The sequence below is a fragment of the Amblyomma mixtum genome, chromosome 1, assembly GCF_055824585.1.
Source record: "Amblyomma mixtum isolate Tamu chromosome 1, ASM5582458v1, whole genome shotgun sequence".
Classification (NCBI taxonomy): domain Eukaryota; kingdom Metazoa; phylum Arthropoda; class Arachnida; order Ixodida; family Ixodidae; genus Amblyomma; species Amblyomma mixtum.
In genome coordinates, this window is record NC_143012.1 from 87,436,157 (window position 1) to 87,456,613 (window position 20,457).

The 20,457-nt window shown below is 48.0% G+C and overlaps 1 protein-coding gene across 1 annotated transcript in view; it reads right to left on the reverse strand.

Moving 5' to 3' along the window:
* Positions 1 to 387: 387 nt before the first annotated feature.
* SP2353 (EGF like, fibronectin type III and laminin G domains protein pikachurin) overlaps positions 388 to 20,457 on the reverse strand; it is a 163,769-nt gene continuing 143,699 nt past the window's right edge. The window contains exons 12-15 of the mRNA XM_089554320.1: positions 19,269 to 19,449; positions 13,508 to 13,586; positions 11,380 to 11,732; positions 388 to 4,322 (exon numbers count right to left, since the gene is read on the reverse strand). Of these exons, the coding sequence (XP_089410446.1) occupies positions 4,174 to 4,322; positions 11,380 to 11,732; positions 13,508 to 13,586; positions 19,269 to 19,449 (762 nt within the window). The 3' untranslated portion in view covers positions 388 to 4,173. The remainder of the gene's footprint in view (positions 4,323 to 11,379; positions 11,733 to 13,507; positions 13,587 to 19,268; positions 19,450 to 20,457) is intronic.

Sequence of the window (20,457 nt, forward strand, 5' to 3'; positions counted from 1 at the left end):
GGGTTACTCCAATACCAAGTAAGTTGTTTTAGGCTCCACAATATGCCACAAAAATATTTCTTTATGGACTTTTAACGTCTAGCCTAATACTTTTTGCGAAAGACAGTCCACGGGAATTCAAATTTCTTCTGACTCGTTTCGCTTAGCTATTAGTTCTTCCAATGCTTGAATTATTGACCGAGTCGATACCGCGCAAAATATAGCATAAGCAGTGTTGAGATCGTAGCATGAAAGAGTATAAAAATCAACACGTGAGGCGGGGCCAAATCTATTTTTGTCGGTACACTTTGAAGCTCATCCCAGTGAAGAGAGCACACAGGAAACAGTAGCAGAGGATCAGAGAACTGTGGGTTTACCAGGACTGCTGTCACATTTTCAATGATCTTAAGTGCACATGTCTTCACATAATAAAAAAGGGGCTTAAGAGGCAGCGTTTGGACCATCACAAATGTCAGTCACTTAACTGCAATCATTCTCAACAAACGAAAACAGGCAGCTCAGGCTTACCAAGAAGGCTTGCTACACAGTCCAGAAAAAAAGAGAGGTGTCATTCTTCAATCTTTTCTAGCTAGCATCTCTACTCTGGACCACACACAGATAACGAAGAGAGGGGTAGACTTCGGTCTTATCACAATAGGTAGGTGCAAGAGATGTGAAATGGCAACAATCGCTGTAGAGATCGAAAATGAGACTCAATAAACATGTAAGGCGGAAAAAAAAGGATGATGTACACAGCTGCGCTATCTGCTCACACGATGCATACTGCAGGCAGCGCCTTGTTTCACTCTGTCACGGCGACCGACCAAAGCAGGGATGTGAGCGCTCAACCGATCATTCATGTACTCGATAGTTAGCAGGAAACATTCTGGCATTCTCATTTTGTTCCTTACGTTTTTTTTATAAAGGCTGCCGACGAGGCTGCCGTTTTGATCACAAGCTATAAAGAATGCTTACAGAAGAGCCTGTTGACACCGCTCGCTTCGGCTCCAGGACATCGTAATGTAGAGTCTATTCTATGACTCCTTGGGGAATAATGAGAAGTGAAATGTTGAAAAAAGTCAAAGAAGGCATGACAAGCTCATTTTCTATAAGGTCTCCACTCTACTGAAATTGTTCAAGGCAGGCGAAAGTAGGTAGCCTAGACGAGTAATCTTTGCAACTGAACTGCCATGACACGAGCGTGGCGCTAAAGAGTCAATGTGACTGATGTGCATTCGTCTCTCAGTCTGCCCCGAAGACCGTCATTGGGAGACACTCGATGCATGCGGCGTTCTTTCAGCGCTAAGACAGAGCAGCCTTCTGCTGTCAGCAAAATGCGTGAAAGGCAAGGCTTCTATTGTTCAGCGGTGCATACCCAACAGATGACGTAGTCGCATGCGCGTCAGGTGTCGACAAGTGCTGCAACGTACACTACGTGTCCATAGTACGTGCGCTCATCATTTTGAACTATAGACGTCACACCTGGGCGAAATTTGTGATTGCGAGGAACCGCGGTGCTCAGGCACAGCGTTAGAGCACGGTCGAGACGCGTGCCGCTATAAAGGCCTCTGTGGCCGCTGCGTGTGACCACTGTCTTCCATGTGGTGTCGACAAGAGGGTGGTGCTGTGCTAGTTGTAGTAATTACCTTATGCCTCACATGCGCGCACACATTCACACAGGCACGCGCACACATGCGGTTTTGCTGCAAGCCTCGCGACCAATCTAGTCTAAAGCACAAGGTGAACAACATCGTGTTTCAAGACTCGAACCGGGTGTCATCGTGACACCGTCTGGCTTGCGCTATACAAAGGTCCACTGTCATGAGTTGTGACATACCTGGACCTGCATTCAGGTAGGAGACGAAAGAATAAACAAATAACATCGTACAAAAGAGGTTTGCTTATTGATTATCCCATAGCACTCTTGTAGTGAAAAAGTACAAAGAGAAAACTACAAGGTGATACCGTAACTGCGAGACAGAGTTTAAAACGGAGACCCTGTAGTTTCTCCGAGCTCACCGCTGCATCGCTAACACCTGCTTAACACTACCTTTCAAAATTAGTTGCTGTGCTTACAACGAGGCGGTCCAGTCACATTAACTAAAGCACAATGACCCCAAACTGTAATTTGCGAAAATATGCCATACCGATAAGAGCAATACTGAATGATTTTCGGGGCCGCAGTCACGTGGTATCAGGACTTCCACTCATCCCTGTGTGAATACAGATTTGTATTCGCAATTTAAGCTTTTGGTTTTGACAAGTCATTACCTCATTAAAGCCGTGATCATTTATTGAGGAAAATAATTCGAGGGTTGTGCTTCACTCATCAGCTACAGGAGTGCTAAAGGAAGGTAACGCCACTTTGGTCTGGAACAGAGCGGAGGTGGACGATGTCCATCGCTCCTGACAATAGTGTTCTACGAAGCGCGCATCGGTTCCTCGGCTTCAATTGCGCTCGGAAAACACGACAAGACGAAGCTCACCCGCAGACCCAACACTCCAAAGCATTGCCACAACTGTTCACCATAAACTACTTGAAGTGTTACCGGTCAGGCATGCGCGAAGGCTTGGAGAAGAAGGCTGGTATAAGCATCATCGCTTCAGTGAAGCAGCAAAGTCTTTAAAGGCTCGGAAGAGTCCTTGCTGGTTCTTGCTGGGAGAAAGAAGGGTGCTGAATAAGAAGCAGGCCCAAGGGGCAAATAAAAGCACGGGCCACACTCGGAGAAGAACTGTGGTCCAGGACCTGCTGGAACGAACAGAAGGACTATGCACAACAGTCGTTCCGCCATTCAGCACACTGTTCGCGCCATCACTCGCTGCGGTTCGAAAGCACGTGCGCGTGGCTGCCGGCTTCGGAGTTAAGCCTACTTTGTCGTCTCGCACGGGGAGAGAGGCTTCTGGAGGCGAAAACAGGGGTGCTGCTGGTGAAGTGGGCACTTGCGTGGCTTGGGCGTCGCACGGGGCCGCCACAGTCTCAATAGCAAAGAACCAATGGACTTCGCTTTTCCTCTTCGTCGTATTTCGCGTGTGCAGTGTACATGTGCGCACAGAGCAGCCCCAGCGCCAGTAGGTATATGGTCCCCAGGGATCTGGCGGCAGACTATCCTAAGTGAGGCCTCGAGAACAGCTCCATCTGCGCTTAGTCTAGGAAGGCAAATAACCGGCAAGGGACGAAATTTCAGACTGTTAAGTAAAGGACTACAAAACAACGCGAGAAATAGGCTTCACGCTGATTTTCAACAGCCGGAATTAGGCATACTAACCACTTACTCAGTCATCACTCCGTTCTATTGCTTTTCATCTTCATCATTAGTTGCACCTCTTAAAACGGCAAAACTCCAAACTTTGATACACGATGTCCTAAAAAGTAGCTTTGACTTGCATGCTTCCTTAATACCCCTTTTCAGGGGCATTTGAGACATAATAATAAATGAATAAATAAACAGAAATATTGAGTCCTCAGTGCCAGAGTAGGTATCACTCTTGTCCTATTATTGATCAGCATGCCAAAGGGTAATCGTCGTTAATTTATTCTCATTAATTTATTTTCTCGTGTGACGATCACTCACATATGTGTGAAAGCGCTGCTAATATTATTTTGAACGCTATTTTAACGCACTGCATAACTAAGGATGATTTATGCATGAAAAAGCCTTAGCATAGCATGACTAGAGTAGGTTTCGAACACTAAGACCTCAAAATTTAGTGTGAGTGTGAACTAATTTATCAAACTTGTCTCCAGTGGAACCTGATATATTACCAGCAAAAGAATAGATCACTTCGCAGATAGCTACATACCTGTCCGTTTACATGGGTCATAGACTGATAGGCTCACTTATAAGTGCTGTATGCGTGCTTTCTGTCTCGAGAACAAGCTAATACAGGTGCCGATAGCATCACTCACAAGCAAAAACGTCGTGGCACCACTGCTGGTTTACACCACGTTCTTGTTCCATTGGAAGTAATCGTGGCACTTCCTTATCCGAACTTTGAAAGCATAAGCTTCGCACCTTTTAGGGTGTAAGTGTTACACCTTTAAGGGCGTAAGCCAGGTGCAATGGGAGCTGGGCGCGGTTAAGAGGCTGGGGCTGCCCTGAAGCGAGCCTAACTAACGGTCTCATGCGGAGACCTTAGCGCGCGTGCTTCTCTCGCGTTTGCTACACGTGGGCTGTGCGTTGCTCCGCCTCGCGCTCAAAGACAGGGCTGAACGTTGATGCCAGTGGCTGCGTGGGAGACGAGGCGCACGTGGTAGTCGCCGGCCAGTGTCAAGTTCGCCACGCAGCCGACGAGGCCCGACTTGTAGCGGCCCCTGGTCACGTGGGTAACGTCACCGATGCCACCTGCATGGACAGGACACACGATTATACTGATGGTACACCAGTCGGGCGAATATGTTGCTGTACAACAAATAATTAATACGTGCGAATGTTTCATACACTGTTAGTCTCAGAACCCTTGTAACATTCATTCTGATGGCCCCTTTTTTAAATGCTTTCATGATAGGAACAGCACAGTGCAATAACGAAAAACCGGAGAAGAAGATATAGCACGAGCACTTACTAGAAACAAAGTGTTTCACTGCAACGCACAAAACTCGTGCACTTCGAAAAAATTGGCAGTGTTTTACCTCTGGTTATACCTGGAGGGTTGCGAAAACAACGAGAGACAGAGAGGCGATGGAGAACGCGCGGCAGCGGCGGTGGCCCCGGCGCCGCTACTGCGCATGCGCAACTGGCGAGCGCGGCGGCGGCACCTCTGAGTCACCCGCGCATCGACGGCGGCGGCGCGCCAGCTGTGCGCCGTGTGACGTCACTGCTCCTCGCACATGCGCAGTATGGTCTTTCCTCGGCTCCGCGAAATTGCTCGGCGACTAGCGTAGTGTTGCTTTCGCAACAAAAAATACAAAAACAAGGAAGGCTTCAATAACAGTCCGAAAGTAAAAACCAATATCTAAAAGACATGGCCCCAGACTTGGAAATATTATTGATATGCCTCTACGATCTAGCGAGTTCTCTGGCCACGGTGGTTGAAGTTAAGCAAGCTGCGTGCTTGTACCCTTTCTTAGCGGTAGGTCCTGTTCCTCGAAGCCTATGTCGGGATATCGGCCCATCCGCCTTTAGAAAGGGGGATCGTGTACAACTGAAGAAGAAATTGACTTGAGCAGGGTATTTAATGCGAAGGCAAAATAACCCATGCTCCTAAGCGTACCGGTCTGGATTCCAAGGGAAGGCAAGCGTAGCAGGGGGCTGCTACGGGGGGGGGGGGGGGGGGGGGGGGGGGACGGATGAGGTTAAGTTTGCAGGGATAAGGAGGCTACGGCGGGCACAGGACAGGGATAATTGGAGAGACATGGGAGAGGCCTTTGTCCTGCTGTTGGTGTAGTCAGGCTGATGATGATGATGAGGTTTAAGAATTAGGTGTGCTTAAAGGGATAGAATGTGTGAAACTTTCTGGTAATGTCTGCGAAGCCTTTTTGTGTTAACATTTGAAATGGTGACGCAACGCAGGCCATGCCAGAAATAAGAATAACGTTATAAAATTATGTAAGATGCAGTAAAGTTATATGTGGACCGTCACATCACTATTAAAAGTTAACAAATGACGCTATATGTTACATCAAAAACATTAATTTAACATTAAGAATAGCCAGCGTTAAATATAGTTTCACATACTAAATACACATTGTTTTAATACAGTTGTCTAAACACTGTTTTAACGTTTGAATAATCAGTATAAAACAGAATTACACATATTTTAAAACACTAGGTTCCGGAACATTTTACTCTGTTCTTACCATAGCTGTCAGTACTTTGCAGCCAAATCTCTTACATTTGTGCCTGCCATAGATTGCACCTAAAGCTCCATTATTTAGATCGAAAATTTTGCTTATTACCTGTTTGCCACAATCACTCATGACACATCCCTCAGCATTCGATATATAACCTCCACTCGTATCCGCTCCATGTGTACGAGCTGCACGTTGTGCTGTACTGTGGAACTGAAGTGTCACCCTCGTTGTTGGTCCCTGCAGAGCGCTGATTAGGTTGTGCATAGCTGGAGGCCTGCACGCACGAGCTGGGTTGCTTTACCATTTTTGAGAAGGTTCATTTATGTTATTCAAATGTTTAATTAGAGATAAGGAAAAGTTATTCCAGCATTTATTTGTAACTTTACAAAAACGTCAGATAAAAATGTTAATAAAAAATGCAATTCACAATTTATTTTTACCCAATTGACCCAAACAAAACGGTAACAACCCCACTGAAAGGCTCCAAACGACCGACCTATAGAAATATGGAGTCCACTGGATGAAAAATATATGGACATCCATACGCTTTTTGTATGAAGTCTATAAACGTTCAAAAAAATTTTTATACAGCTTCTATAAAATGTACATGACGTCATACGGAGCTCGGAAATTTCTATACGCGCTTTTTATAATGTCTGTATTGACTACGTAACTCCATACACTTTACACTCACTCCATATAATACATATGGTTGGTTTATTGGGGTTAAAGCGACTCAGGCTATGAGGGAAGCCGTAGTGAAGGGCTCCGGAAATTTCGACCACCTGGGGCACTGACATCGCGCAGCACACGGGCCTCTAGAATTTTGCCTCCATCGAAATTCGACCGCCGCGGCCGGGATCGAACCGGCGTATGGAAATATATGGAATTAGGGACTATGGAAACTTTCAGTAAGGATTGTTGTAATGTTTCAGTGCTACTCGGAAATCGTCTGTTAAAGCAGTTATGGAGTTAAGGCACTTTCACAAGGCACACTGCTAGCTAGAGGAACTGGTGATGATGTAATCGACAGCGCAGGTAGTACGTTTTCAACGCAGAAACGTTTGCTCGGATGAATAAGAGCAGGGCAGCCGAGGCAAGGACCGCGGAGCGTTGCTAGATGGTATACGACGACGCACGACAAGGAGCGTGCGAAGACGTTATCGCCCAGCTTTTCTGCACTTCTGGGTGAAAAGAAGCCTGAACATCGTCGTAGCTTTAATATGTATTACATCGCAGATTTAACTGCTAGCGCGAAAAATTCTGGCGTGCTGTACCGACAAAGTTGATACACTGCAATCTCTGAATTAGGTCGTATTTTCAAAGACTGCGCATGGTTCCGTTATGTTGTTTTCCTTCATCAGTTGATAACTGGTAAGCGACAGCACGGATATCAAGGAAGGACGGCAGAGTATGGGGCCACTGAGTCATATTCAGTTCAATACTATTTTTTCAAACATATAACCGTCGCAGTGGCATCATGATTATGGTGCTCGGCAGATGATCTTAAAGACGCAGTTTCGATCCCGGCCGCTGTTGGGGCATTTCGATGATGGCGAAATGCTAGAGATCCGTGTGCGGTGCGATGTCAGCCTGTTAAAATAAAGGTAACCCAGCTGGGCGTCCCTCATAGCCTTATTCGCTTTAGGATGTTGAACGCCATAGAACCAAACCAAACCTTTTCCAAACAGATAGAGAACCTGCGAAGGAGTTTCCCCGCCACCGACTAGCACTGCCTAGCTGTCATCCCAGCGCTTATTGTGTAGGACGGCGCTTTACGCCTCAGCTATAACTGCAGAAGGGCGACCGAAAAAACTCCGCAGCTGTCGGCATACCGCGGCGTTTGAAACTGCCATACTGAAGAAGCCTACGTTAAAAGTGCCGTCTACAGGGTGTTTCACCTAAGACTTTCTGCAATTTTTAAAAATAACCTATTTGAATAAGATGCGCGCTTTTTCTGGCATAGCATTGTCAGTGGTGTAGTACATCACAATTCAACTAAGACGTGCTAACTAGCAGGTTTGTTAACCAATATTTAGTAGTTAACTTTTAAACTATTACCGTTGGGCTCCTTAATTATTGAGAGGCATGTAGCCCACCGTAAGTAATGTCCATATCCGTTTTTAGAATTTCGAGAACGCGATTATCCTCGGCGCTGTGGCCCAACAAATTTCGCCTACATCGCGCCAAAATACATGCGGTTTGAGAAGCTTGCAGGCAAAGCAACCTCTCCAGTGCACCTAACTCGTCGAAATAGGCAAAATTTGTTGGGCCACAGCGCCGAGGATAATCGTGTTCTCGAAATTCTAATAACGGATATGGACATTAATTATGGTGGGCTACATGCCTCTGAATAATTAAGGAGCTCAACGGTAATAGTTTAAAAGTTAACTATTAAATATTGGTTAACAAGCCTGCTAGTTAGCACGTCTTAGCTGCATTATGATGCACTACACCACTGACAATGCTATGCCAGAAAAAGCGCGCATCTAATTCAAACAGCTTATTTTTAAAAATTTCAGAAAGTCTTAGGTGAAACACCCTGTATATTAAGCTTCAGCGTATGCAAAGTAATGTGTGATTAACTCATTGTGGAGATCAGACGGCAAACCGGGGCAGCCAACGGCCAATGCTGCACGGTAAACGCCGTACAGTAAGCACGGTAACTACGGTTATGGAAGGGCGTGGTGAACACTCTGAAGGTTCGGTTACACCCAAACATAAATAAATGCACCCAAAAGTAGAAGGTCGTATGTTCGGATCCCACCGGTGTCGTGTGGTTGTTTTTTATTGTGCTTGTATTAATTTCCCATTGATGAAAACTACAAAATCAATAAAAAAGACATCCCATATGCTTCTTGGTTTTGTTGACTGTTGGCTTCCATAATTTATATCATAATGAGCATTATTTCCATTCCCTTGCCTACTGAATGGTTGACTGGCACAATAATTAATCTTTATTTTTTAAATGATTTTTTTGGGTAAGAGTTTCTCGCTGTTTACAGCGAATGAAATGTACAGTTCCTTCAACAACATTACGAGCTGTTTTGTTTGTTTTTCACCTGCTTCAGCGTAAGCACTGTGCTGTGTAGGCATCCCGAAAACTTTCACGAGATATTTGTTTGAGCCATGCTAATCTCTAGCGACATGTAGTAGCTTTGTTCTCTTCATATCATGTTTAATTAATTTTCTGTATGTAAAATAGGTGTCAGAGTCTGTGCTTCACAAATAACGCTTCGCTTTTTAGGTATGTCTGCTATTATAACAGCTCTGTCAATGCGTTTTTGTAATGTGTGACTTGTACTGTTGTTGTTTTTGTAATGTAATGACTAAAGGGGCGGAGTTAGGTATGTCGAAGCAGTCACAGACGTTTTGGCGTTAATACTGGCCGCAAATTTCACCTTGTGCGAGACGATGCATAATACTTGCTTTTCTAGTTTATACTGAATCGCTATTTCTTCAATGACAGTGAGCAGAACAACTTCCATGATCGAATTTGGCTCCTAAATGTGAAGAGCACGTTCTCAGGCAGATCAGTTTGCTGCAAATGGCCACTGCGTCAACTTCGTCTTTTGGGAGAGAACTTGAGCCTGCTGTTGGTCTTGCATAACCAGTGGAAGCCTCAATAAAACCCACTGAATGGCAATCCTACATAGTGGTAATATATCTGTACTGAGGTACAAGGAGACGCATTTCTTTTGCTCAAAACATGGTTCCCTCAATTTAATCTAACAGACACTGCAGGAGTTACAAAGTATGGCACGTGAAATACAACAGAAAAGAACAGATTTCTTCCGGTTTAAGATACTGTCGTAATTATTGAAACAAGAAAAAGATATGTATTGTACAAGTTAACTGTGTGTATACTGCGAGGAAATCCACTCGAATGATGACACAGAGCCTTGAGTCGTTTTCAGACAACCCGGAGCAAAAAAAAAAACACTAAACACTAAAATTTTACTTCCAAACCCCTGAATTAGCATCAACGGCTTCACGGTTCATTCAGAGCTCCGACAGTACAGCTAGTAGCGACCATGGCGGGTAACTGCGTTTATCGCGTCATATTGCTAAATGATTGGCGAAAAACTCAGGCGCTTCGGAACATGAAAGCTTAGGTAGAAAGTCTGCGAACGTAAGGAAGGACCGAGAGCCAGCGACCACGCTTCAGCCACGGTATAACGGCTCGTCTGCTCCGTCCTACTATGAGATTCATCATTTAAATAGAGGCGGGGCTGTTTGTCCGATTTAGGTGCATCCACTGGGTAGCGCAGGTTTCGTTTAGACAATTCTGGAAATGTAGATGCGAAATCAGCTATTAAACTGCACTTTAACTAGAACCAGGCTCCTGATTTACAGAAGCGATTTTGACGTCCAGTTTGGCAGGCAGAAAAATAAAGCATCCTGTTATAAAAAAAAGTTAGTAGCGGTTCGGGTCCTTGGTAATGCAATTTTTGAGCCCGGCTGCCGCGATAGTAGAGCCGTAGGCGGCCGCGTACCCAACACGCAGTGCCAAACGCAGGCGGCCCTCGGTTTTGGATAGGGCAGTGCGCACAACTTTCCCGCCACCGATGAGCCTCGAACAGCCGGCGCGTTTACAGCGCGCGCTACTCTGGCGCCATCTCTGGCGAGCGACGCATACCGCACTGATAACGTCATCGGCGAGCAGACTGACGACGGCGCGTGGTCCCGCGCAACCTGCCTTCACTCATGGCTCGTCTCGAGGATAGCGAGCGCGCTAGAGGTGACAAGATTATAGACACATTTAGCACACCGTGTACCGTGTCACATTCAGCGGTAGCGAAGCACCCGGAGCCCGCGCGCAGCCAGTGCGCATGCCCGAATCGCCTTGACCGCGCCAGATGGCGCCAGGTAACCGGCAACTGCGCGCATGCCTGCAGCATCGGGACCAATCAATCTGAACTCGTCTTTCTGCCGCGGGAACTTGATCTACACGTTCCGAGCATACTTCGACTTATTGCCCTGTGTGGCCGATTGCCCTAATTAAATCGAGTTAACGTCCGGCTCCCGCCTTTAGTTCTTGAATTCTCCCCGTACGGTGGGCGGAGTCGACCAACGCGCGGAGTACCTTTCAGCCAGCTTCATGGAGACTTTGCTTTCGCTTTATTTTGTTTTTTTTAGGTTTCCGTGAATAAATAGTTTCATTCGCAGATAACATAGTCGCAAAATAAGCCCGCAGAAATAAAGATACGCGCGAACTATTTCCTTCTACGGATTGCTACGTATTACTCCGCCGATGGCAGAGCGGCAAGCCCCCACGGGACTGAGTGAAAGGCACTCCACGCGTTGGTCGACTCCGCCCACCGTACGGGGAGAATTAGAAAAAGAAAGGCGGGAGCCGGACGTTAATTCGATTTAATTAAGGAAATCGCCCACACAGGGCAATAAATCGACGTTTCTAAGAATGCTCGGAACGTGTAGATTGAGTTCCCGCGGAACGTGTAGATTGAGTTTCCGATGGAAAGGAGCGATGGGAGATAATTGGGAGAGGTGCTTGCTTAGTAAAAGACTCAGCTTAGTTGGTGATGATGGTGGTGCCTGAAGACAGCTCTGCGTGCATTGTTTCAGCCCTTGTCCTTCTATATACTTACCGATGTACAGGCCGCTGCGTACGTTGAGTTGCCTGAGACGCCCAGGCGACGTGACGGCCACGGGCGACGCCGCGTCCAGGCCTAGTGTGGCCAACTGCCGGCTGCGGCTGAGCGAGGCCCGGTGCCAGCGGCCGTCGTCGACGCGCGTCGTGTTCCAGCAGAGCAGGGCCTCGCCCGAGCCCAGGTTGAAGCGCAACGTGAGCAGGCCCTTCTCCAGGCCCAGCGACAGGTAGTCTGAGGGCGAGTAGAGGCCCGCCCGCGTTTGCTGGCCCGAGTCCCCGGCCCAGAACAGCAGGCCGTGGCTCGAGAACGACCGGAAGGCCAGGGTCACGTCCAGCTGGTCGCCGCGTATTCTTGAAGAACAAACAAAGGGCTTCTTTGACGATCTTCAAAGCACGTAAGAACCATTTGTATTACAGATCGGCTGGTATAAATGGCACGTTTGGTCCTCTTTCTATCTTTTTGTACTCAGGCTAGTCGTAGTACAGGTGGTACAGGTTTTAATGGCAGAAGCCGCGGTTAGGAGCATCTTTTCCTTACGTTGTTATTTTATTAATAAAGAGCCACTAATAATGAATCTTCGGGTCGTCGTCCACGCATCTGCTGATCATGTGTGGATAATGTGGGCGACCGACGTGACAAACGTGACCGTGCGTGTGACCGTAAGTGACGTCTACAGAACATCGTGCCCCCACACTTCCACCGCCACACCCCAAGACCTGCTGTTGCACCCGTCTACTCATACACTGAGAAAAAAAAAAGACACTCAGTAGAGCTTACCCATGGCGTTGATTCGAGTGTAGCGGCCTGAATGCAACGTGTATCCCACGTCCCTATCCTTACTCAACATTCCGACTGGCATCAACATTTATTACAAACCCAGCTATTTCTGGAAATCGCATTACCACTAAGGTAAACGTCCGGTGACTCCTTTATCTCATGTACAGCTTTGCAGCAACAGCACGCAAGACACAGAGCGGTGCATTTAAATGTTGTACTCCAGAAGAAGTGAGCCTGAGGTTTAAATTCACACCGATGAGAATTAGTTAGCGAATTATTGCTGTTTGGTACCTCAAAATATGCAAAAATGGTAAAACCTGCATGCAGTACCGCGAACGAAGCATTCAAGAGGCACAGTTTTCAGAAACAATTGAGTTCGAACCTTTCTTTTATGCGTGAAAAAAAAAGGCGAAAATCACGGATGGGATAGAGGCAATGTTTCTGAAACAATACCAAGTTCAGTGTAAGCTTCTCAAGGCCAGCAGAGAAGCGGAATTGTGGAGTCAGCCAGTTTGGACTCAAGATGTTGGTGGTTAACTGGGATTTTGCTGGAGGACTGGTAAAAGGAGTTTTCCAGTGAGAAGTAATTCAGAACTGTTTTTTATGCAGATACATGAAAACACACATGACGGGACGGGCGCTCGCTTCACCTGCGGGTGCGTTTCTTGCAGTGCACACACGTATTTCTTGTTATAATGAATTCCGTGAGTGCATGCGCTCGATGTGACAAAGCGAAAATTTAAAAAAGACTGTAGATTATGCAGCCACATCTATTTAGTTTGAAGAAAGGAAAAAACTGCGCAAAATGACGACGACGAACTGCAAATGAAAGAACACAACACTCGTGGTGACACGGTGTTGTCTGTCCATTTGCCTTTCATCCTCGTCATTTTGCACAGTTTTTTCCCTTCTTTCATCACGAACGAACTAGCCCGCACGAGAATACTCGTAAGTAGTTATACTGCCTATTTTTTAACTACCTTTCGCGGGCTCGAAGCGAGATGTGAATAAAATATTCCACTTATAACTCGCATTCTAACCTATCTTCTAAAAAGATTTTCATTTAATGCTCTCAAGCTGAGGTTCACAACAGCGGCACAGCACCCCATCACTGGCACCCGCCGCACGTGCGACGAGGGAGGCATCACGTTGATATTGCTAATAGTATGTGGAGTTTAACGCCCTGGAACTGCACATGGGCTATGAGAGAATGTGCAGTAGTGGGCTCGAGATCAATTTCGGCCACCTCGGATTCTCGAACGAGTATCTACGCCGCACAGCACACAGGCGTCTCGCATTCCACACACACAAGCACAACACATTTCACCACCATCTAAAGAAGCCTCACCTTCGCATGATGTCGTCTGAGGTATAGTGCAGATAGCTGGCGCCACCCATCATTGGCTCTGCGATGGCCTCCTTCACTTCTGCAAGCACGAGGTAGTCGTAATGGGAATATGTTAACATGCCAGGTCTCACTTTGAGTAACGCAGTAGCAGAAGCTGCTGTATTGGTGATTTTCACAAACTATAGGCGGCGCCGCAGTCGAGTGAAGATGGCAGGCTCCGTCTGTGATCAGCCTGGACGCATTAACAAGTTTCATAGATTGCACGATTGAGCCATGTTTCTTTCATTGAAGGTAGGCGCATAGTTTTAGCTGAACACTTTGTATAGTTGGTGTAATACACAACACCGATGACAAACTGGAGGTCGCCGACCTGTGTCAGCAAAACGTCTGCCATGCAAAGGGACCACACCCGATTGTCGCGCCCCTTCAGGGCGTTTTTAATGAGGTCAAGATCACCAGCGCTCAGTGTTTGCACCCGGTGGGAAAGGAAGCAAAAATTAAACATGTTTAAACACACTTCTATTCGTCAGGAAATTTGTATAGAGAGCTGGAGTGGTGTACTGCGGAACAAATCATGGCACGCAGGTGCTTTGTTAAGCGGAACGTGTTCGTTCCTTGCTTAACATGATTTAACGACACTGAAACGCACTACTTGCTGTCTGTACATTCCTGTCCCTACGTTGCGGCGTGAACTCGGTACCATCGAGTCGAGACGCGGCCTCGGAGACGGCGCTGGTACCACGGTTCTCTTGTTTTTGACGTTTCATTTTCGAGACCGTGAAACGTGAGTGTTTTGGAACAAACAGACACCAATGTGAAAATATAAAATGTAGAGAGGAAAAATAAAATGCTGGTACATTAAACGCAGCTTTGGTTACGACGACGTACAATTGGGCGAATATTACGGTTGCATCGCGGGAACAATTACAACTACCAGACACGACTATCTTACCTAAACAAAAGAGGCCGTCATTCTGATTATGCCGCGAAAACACAATCGTCGACGCTGTGACTGGTTGTCAATCCGCACTTTCCAATTCGCACCTAAAGCTGCATTCTCTTCGGGTTACTAGCAGTTCTTAAGCAAGGGAATTATACCTCCCGGCTTTTCCATTTCGTTCACGCACCAAAATGCGCACAGCAGCGCTTCCGCGCTTTCGTTTTGCCGCGACGTTCCGGGGACGACATTCGAAAGTGCCTGCTATGTAGCTCCAGCAGCACGCAGAGCAAATTAGCCGGTCGAGTTCTCCGTAGACGAGATCACGGTACAGCTCAATGTGTGCCGTCCGTACCGTGAAAAATACCAATACTTTTTTTAGGAAGCCTAGGACAACAACGTCTGAATGCTCCGACGAAACACTCGCAAAGGTGCAAACAAATGGTCCCGCGCGCTGCCGCTTCTCTTTAGCCTAGTTCGCGGCGCGGCCGCAGCGTGGCGTCGATTTCTTGAAAATCGCCAACGTCATTGAGACAGATTTAAGGGGGGAGGAACTGACCCTATTTTATTTATTTATTTTTATTTATTTATTTATTTATGAATACTGTCAACCCTCATTTGAGGGTCATTACTGGGAGGGAAAATGAAGAAAAAAAGCATATATACGCAAGAATGAACAAGCCTCTTTGAGCATACAATACAAGAGAGCATAGAAACGCAACACAGTTCACACCACTGTAGAGCCACCTGCTATACAATAAGAAATCAGTCAGTTGACAATCAGTTACGCGCACATCTAGAGGAATCTCATGCCTAGACGGAATCCCCAAGTGCATTCAGGAAAGCCGCTACACCTGTGGACTCAGCAACGTGAGCAGGCAATTTATTCCAGTGCTCAATAGCATCCGGAAAGAATGAGCAGCGAAAGACGTTAGTTTGAGTCAAGTATGGCCGAATCGCTTTGTGGTGATAAGGGGAGAGCTCAGTCTACCTGGAGGCTGCAGATATTGTTCTTTATTGATGTTAATTTCACCGTGAATGATTTGTAAAGTAGTTTTAATCGCTGCTTTTTAAGTCTTTTTTGTAATGTTTCTAGACTGCATAAGTTTAACATCTCTGTTACCGAATCTGTTTTCCTATATTTTGAACAAATAAATCTCGCCGCACATCTTTGAACCTTTTCTATTTCCACTGAGAGAATCTTCTTCAGAACGCAGAAAGATCAAGAAATGCACTGTCGAAGCAGGGCAGCTTCCCAGCCCCCTTTCACAAAGAGCTCCCAGACAGCACGACAGAAATTTCTGGTTGGTTTATGGGGTTTAACGTCCCAAAGCGACTAAGGCTATGAGAGACGCCGTAGTGGAGGGCTCCGGAAATTTCGACCACCTGGGGTTCTTTAACGTGCACTGACATCGCACAGTACACGGGCCTCGAATTTCTCCTCCAAAGAAATTCAACCGCCGCGGCCGGGATCGAACCCGCGTCTTTCGGGACAGCAGCCGAGCACCATAGCCACTGAGCCACCGCGGCGGCTGACAGACATTTCTGTCGTGTTAGTGCCGCGCTACACAATTGTCTGTCGCGCGACAAGCGTTCTTGTCGTGCGTTGGGTCGTGCAACAGAACCTCGTGCCGTGGGTTATGCGGCGCGACAGAGGTGTGTGCAGTGGATCCTGTCGCACGACAAACATCTTTCCTGCCTTTTTCCGCAAGAAGATGCCTGTCGCAGGTTTTGTCGCGCGACAGGTTTCCGTTGCAGGTACTGTCGTACGTTAGAGAGAGTCGCGCCGCGCGACAGACTGCGTGCGTCAACGGAGCTGCCTGTCGTGGCTTTAGTCATGCGACAGACTTCTAGCACGCCTCACCTTACGCGAGAGAAATGCCTGTCCTGAGTTCTGTCGCACGACGGATTCCTGTCGAGCGTAATCCTGTTTTCCTACAGAATCCTCGAAATACTGTTGCGCCGTCGTGTGGCAGTGCGATGAGCTCAAATTCACCAATGCCGTTTTAAGGCGCGTTCACACAGATGTGTCACGAAACCAACACGACTTGCTCTGGTCGACTCGTGACGGGCGCCGAGGGGAAAGGAGTGTTCATCCAAGCGAGTAGAGTTAGACACTCGCTTCCCGAGACCTTTATCTCTGAACGCGAGAATTGACAGAGGAGGAGAGGCGCCGCTCGCGTGCTCTTTCACCCTTTAGCTCGCACATGATGGTGTTAGTAAAAGAAATAGTGAGCGTGTTCAGGCGACATGCGGCCTTGAAAGCGCAGAAAGTTGAGTTGCCCATCATTGCATCCCTGGTGTGGTAGCAGGCAGAAGCAGTAGAGATATTATTAGAACGTTTACTATGAACGAAAGTTTTTAGATGAGCAGAAGTGAACATAGTGATTATAGCCGGATACAACTTAAGTCTGCAGTGAAGCTCCGCCCATGTTCAGCCTCCGCGCACAGAATTCCTCCACAACTAAAAAGTAGTCCGTTGTTGCAGCTTTCCTTGTTACCTAAACAAGAAGCTTACTTGAAAAAAAAGTTTAAGCAGCAAAATTTTGATACCATAGATTCTTTATTACAGTCAAATCTTAAAAGCCGATTTCATTTTCTGTTGAGATTGGTCAGCGGAGTAATACAGGACGCTGCGAACCGTGTCCCAGTGTTAGCAACTACTTTTTTTTAAAGTTGCATCCTACTATAGCAACGAACATCATGTCACCACCTGTCTATGACAGCTGCAACAGCCCATAGTGGGGAAATCACTGTCGCTTCTGTTTTATGCTGCAGCATAAGTGAACCATGTCCCCGCACCCGCCGCTGGTGTCACACTTTGCCACGTGCAAGATTGCAGATGGCAGGTGGCAACCATAGGAGCCTTGGCCGGTGGCAAAAGCCACCCGGTACATTGCCACCTGGTGGATGGCATATTGTTACGCCGTGCTACGGCGCTGCCACACTGCAGTGCAGTGGAAAGAAGACGATGAACACGGTGAGCGCGAGACTGTGGTGAAGCCCGCCTGACGCTGACCGTCCAGTGACGTCCCCGATCCCGACTTGTAAATAAACCCGTTCCCGTCCTCGCAACTTAGTGACAATATGGAAGAGCCAGCTGTGACCTTCCACGGTTGGCAGGTGACAAAGTGGAGAGAGGATAATGCCCCTTCCACTTTTATGGTATGTATAATTATGCATGGCAACTCACAAGATTCTTGCTTGCGCGATGGTGTCCTCTATAAAAAGAATTACGGCCCAACGGACACTGCCTATCTGCTTGCCGTACCTACAGCGCTTCGTGACGAAGTTCTGCGTGCGTGCCACGACGACCTTCCTTCGGGCCACCTCGGATTTTCCCGCACGTTGGCGCGCATACGTCACAAGTACTACTGGCCCAGGCTTGCTGCGGTTGTCCACCGCTACGTCCGAACCTGCCGTGAGTGCCAGCGCCGGAAGACGCCGCCGACTAAACCAGCCGGGCTCCTGCAGCCGATCGATCCCCCACGCCTCCCATTTCAACAGGTCGGCATGGACTTACTCGGCCCATTTCCGGCGTCTTCCATGGGTAACCGGTATATTGCTGTTGCCACTGACTATCTTAGCCGCTACTGTGAGACCAAGGCCCTTCCCCGTGGTACCGCAGCCGAAGTTGCACATTTCTTCATTCACAACATTGTACTTCGTCACGGAGCCCCTACAGGCGTATTAACTGACAGGGGCACCGCCTTCACGTCGGCACTTACGAGCGAGGTACTTCGATTCAGTGGCACCAGCCATCGAAGGACTACAGCTTACCATCCGCAAACGAACGGACTGACTGAGCGGCTTAACAAGACAATTGCCGACATGATTTCGATGTATGTAGACGATGACCATGGGAACTGGGACCGGATACTGCCTTACATCACGTTCGCTTACAACACTGCTCTACACGAAACGACACGCTTCACTCCGTTCCATTTGGTGCACGGTCGCGAAGCCTTGACCATGCTGGACGCCATGCTTCTTCCGGATCCTGCTCCCTCTTCTTTCGTAGCGAACCAATTTGCTCGTGACGCCGACGCCGCTCGCCATGTTGCTCGACAGCGAATCCGGCACCAACAACAACGCGACGCCGAGCGTTACAACCTCCGCCGCAGAGAAGTGATTTACACACCCGGTGATCAAGTCTGGGTGTGGAGCCCGATCCGCTTGCGGGGGCGCTCTGAGAAGCTTCTGCGCGTTACTTCGGTCCCTACCAGGTGTTACGCCGCCTCAGCGCGGTGACCTACGAGGTGCTCCCTCAAGGAACTGTCCGGTGCTCACGACAACCGACGCCCGAAGTAGTCCACGTGGCGCGACTGAAGCCGTATTACTCCCGTTAGCCCCTTTTCACGCAGACACTCGCGCCGTTCACTTTCCGCCTTCCCTTCATTATTTTTTTTCCACCCGTGCGGCATCGGGTCGATGCCTCTTGAAAGAGGGGGGGCAATGCCACACTGCTGGCACTCTGCCGGCGCCACTGGAGGCGAACCTTGGCTCCAGGCGCGTGGCCGCGCGTCGTCTTCGTTCTGCATGAGCTCGGCGGTCCGGCGGGCTTCGTCCTAGGAAACGCTGTGCTTCCCGCTTTTCTGCTGCGTTTGTCGGTGACAATATTGCATTATCACTGCTAATGGTAATTTTGCCTGTCCTTTAAGAAAAAGACACTAGACTCGTGGGTGATTGTATGATTGACCATGGGTGATTATAGCATCCTTATGATACCACCAAGGGACAAGCGCGATGAAAAGAGTTGGGAACGGTTGAGCACGCAGGCGCTGCCGCGCTGTTCGCATATCTTTTTATCGCGACAGTACGCACCGTTCTGGCAGTTTGATCCCGCGTATCCTAGCTTGCAGTGGCAGGCGTACAAATCCATGCGAGGCTGGCAGGCGCCGCCGTTGTAGCAGGGCCCCGTGACGCACGGGTGCACGCAGTTGGCCACGTTCACGCCTGACAGCGCCTCTTGCATGAGCCGCATCGGCCGGTTGTTGATGGTCAGCTGGACAGAGAGCGGAGTGACACACGAGATCTGTGTCATGAAGACGGCTGGCGTCATGGAGCCGCACGATTACCCGTACAGCCGGGCCACACGTGAACACGGTTGCGCGGCTTTTCATAAATTGCCTAAAATCTCGCATAAAAAGCACAATCTGGCGCAAGTATAGAGGATTTAGGCTTTAAAAAAACTATGCTATTAATAGCTAACTTAATGCAGTCCTCGGTTTTCTAGTTTATAATAACCAGAGGTTGTTGAGAATACTAACCTGTTGACACTTTCCCTCAAGCAGATGACACTGTCCTCACTGCACACAGAGTACACTGACCGTAACCATGGTTACATGGATGGCTCCGTCGCACGCTTTAATTCAGCATGGGATATTCTCATACTTGACAGCCTATAATGAATTAGGAATGGCACACCTCGTGCGGCTTTTCAATACATAGGTCAGCTAGCACCCCAAATATGGACTGTGTGCTGCTATTCAAAAGTTGCCCTGATTTGTCAGAAATCAGCATTCCACCATGGTGGTCACGAACAACTAGTGGCAGAGATCAGACATATTCAACACTGAATACAGAAAGAAGGTGACGGCGCCGTTTTCCAGTGGCCACAACGGCGCAAAGCCCACGGAAGCGCTCGCATTGTCCCAGTTCCACTGGCAAGAGCCAACGCTGTACATCTACGAGTGCTTTCACGCAACAGGACTTTGGCTGCATGGGAAATCCCCGTAGGATCCGGTCGCCGTTTGCACTGCCTCGACTCGTTCCTGCAGCTGAAGCTACCATCAGGTCTCCCCAACTGTGGCGAAACGCTGTTGTGTCACCTGTGGCTGGGAGTGGCGTTTACAAATGCTCGTCATTGGAGTGGCTGAATATGCACCTTGTGAGCACTGAGGAGGTGCAGAGACAATTCCGCACCTGCCTTATGCCTACTCTTGGTTTGACTCAGTACAAGTATTCCTGGATGCGGGATCCGGCGACTGAATACTCGTCCCCTAACGGAAAC